General features: G+C 38.6%; 2 protein-coding genes across 3 annotated transcripts in view; one reads left to right on the forward strand and one right to left on the reverse strand.

Annotated features, from left to right (window-relative positions):
* LOC116686444 (oocyte zinc finger protein XlCOF7.1-like) overlaps positions 1–2,223 on the forward strand; it is a 588,898-nt gene that overhangs the window by 236,481 nt on the left and 350,194 nt on the right. The window lies entirely within an intron of this gene.
* LOC116686451 (oocyte zinc finger protein XlCOF6-like) overlaps positions 1–2,223 on the reverse strand; it is a 36,432-nt gene that overhangs the window by 23,584 nt on the left and 10,625 nt on the right. The window contains exon 3 of one of the 2 annotated variants that reach the window (XM_032511473.1): positions 61–70. The exons of the other annotated variant lie outside the window; for it this stretch is intronic. Coding sequence (XP_032367364.1) covers positions 61–70 — 10 coding nt within the window. The remainder of the gene's footprint in view (positions 1–60; positions 71–2,223) is intronic. 2 annotated transcript variants of the gene reach the window in all.

Genomic DNA, 2,223 nt, shown 5'->3' on the forward strand with positions numbered 1-2,223 from the left:
AGGGACAGGAGTGAATGGGAACTTGATATCAGCCTCCTCTAGCCCTTGAAGCTGCTCTCCTTCCTGACTGCTCCACAGTTCCTCCTGTTCCTCTTTAATGTGTGGAGGGGCCTCTGGCTCCTGCTGGTCCACATGGGAGCAACACTCCTGCTGCTCAGGGGGAACCTCTTCTTTAACCACCAACAGCTGCTGAACATCTGCAAGAATCACACAGGGACGTGACGAGAAATAATGTTCATTAATTTAGGAAAGACGTAATTAATTAAGAAATGTGGTATCTCGTCATACCTTTCCATTGACATAGGAAAGCAAATCAATACAAGGTCTGGGATAAAATGATAAATTCTCCAAATAAATAATATTTTTGAGTGATCTGATAAACAATTAATAAAATCCAGACATTGATCTCTTAGCATCAGTCTTTTTAGGTAAAAAGTCATCTTCCCCCACTATTCAGTTTTACTGAGTTTGAATCAGTATCAGCAGTTTAGAAGCTTAACAATGTGTTGTGGTTGTTAAATGTTTGCAGGGTGGAAATAAATCATGTATGTAAACTTTAGCTGGGTAACTGCCCTTACTTTCAACCTGGACTCTATTTTTTGTGTCTAAGTGACTGATGAAAACAACAATCTTTGACATTGGTCCAGTATTCACAAGCTACAACGTAAGTTAATAGTTGTTCAGTTTGTATTTACCTTTACAAAATTACTTGTTTTGCCGCTGACTGACATTAGTATTCTAGGTGTCTGACAACATTACGGAAAGGATCCCTTCAGGGATTTAAGACCTTTCTAGAAACAGACCAGAAAAGTTCTGAAGTCTCTAGCACTAAACCCATCAGACTCCATTTAAAAAAGCACAACTTTTAGCATTTAATGTATAGAGCCCAACATATATTCAAATGTAAATCTGTAATCTTTGTGTTTATTTCAATCAATACCAGGGTTGTGATGGTTGGAATAGTAGAAATACGACCCAAAACAGCTTTTCGTAGTTTTATTTTGTTTCAGTTTACTTTGAACTTTTGAACACTAAAATTACTGTTTATTTACATGGAGTCTGGTGGGTTTATCAAATGCGATTTTGTGGATGTTTATGTTTAAAAAACAATCTTACTCTTTCACATAAAGGTTGACCTTGTTAGAAATCCTTTACGTTTTGTTGTTTCTTACTGCCACGTTTCTAAATCACACAATCATTTTTAAAAAGACCCATTGACAAGGAAAAACTTCCTTTTTTGCAGGAATCTTGGAGAGACCCAGGCTCCTGGCAGGTGACGTCTTAAAGAGGAGATGTTTGCTATATGTGACAAAAAATGTTGAAGCCTAAAAACGCTGCCACCACATTATCCGCTATCAGATCAACAGCAGCCTCTGCCAATTACATCACTCAACCAACCTCGACCATACTCATCCATGTAATATAAAATCCTTATGCTGGGGGGGGACTTTTTAAAGCGTGTCTAGAGCCGACATATCTCCACCAGACTCCATGTAATAATCACTATTTTTACTTGCATTATAGAGCATCATATCTCCACCAGACTCCATGTAAATAATCGCTACTTATACTTTTAGCGATGTATATAGCAGCACTATCTTCCACCAATCCATTGTAATAATCACTACTATTTCACATACTTTTAGCATGTTAGAGTCAGTCATATTATCTCTCACACCTAGCCTCTTCCATGTAAATCCCTTTCACGTTATCTACTTTTAAGCATTTATCAGAGCACATATTTCCACCAATCTCCATGGAAATACTCACTTATCTATCTATTTTTTTCATACTGTACTTTATATTATCGTGTATTATCAGCCAGCCACTATCTCTCCACCAGACCTCCATTAGTAATAAATCACTTTCACATCACCTATTTCACGAATCTTTATAGCGGTATAGAGCAGCATATCTCCACATGTAAATGGGTGAATTAAGGATTAATTTCAACCAGACCAGAGTGGTGATTGTTGGAACAGTGGAAAGATGAACCAAGACGGCACGTTCCCACTGTGGGACCAAGATGGTCGTTCTCAGAAAGCAGTGTTAGCAGAGGGTCTTGTGTGTTAGAAAAGGTAAAGTGTAAAGTCAGATGCTGAGAGCGTTGGTGGACAGCGACTAACTGGCGTGCTGAAGAGATATGGGCGTTTGAAAGAACGATAGCAGAGACGAGGAGGAACTTTGTCGTCAAAAGGGAGAACGAAGACGAAAACGGGAACG

Source organism: Etheostoma spectabile, unplaced genomic scaffold (genome assembly GCF_008692095.1).
Source record: "Etheostoma spectabile isolate EspeVRDwgs_2016 unplaced genomic scaffold, UIUC_Espe_1.0 scaffold378, whole genome shotgun sequence".
NCBI classification, from domain to species: Eukaryota; Metazoa; Chordata; class Actinopteri; order Perciformes; family Percidae; genus Etheostoma; species Etheostoma spectabile.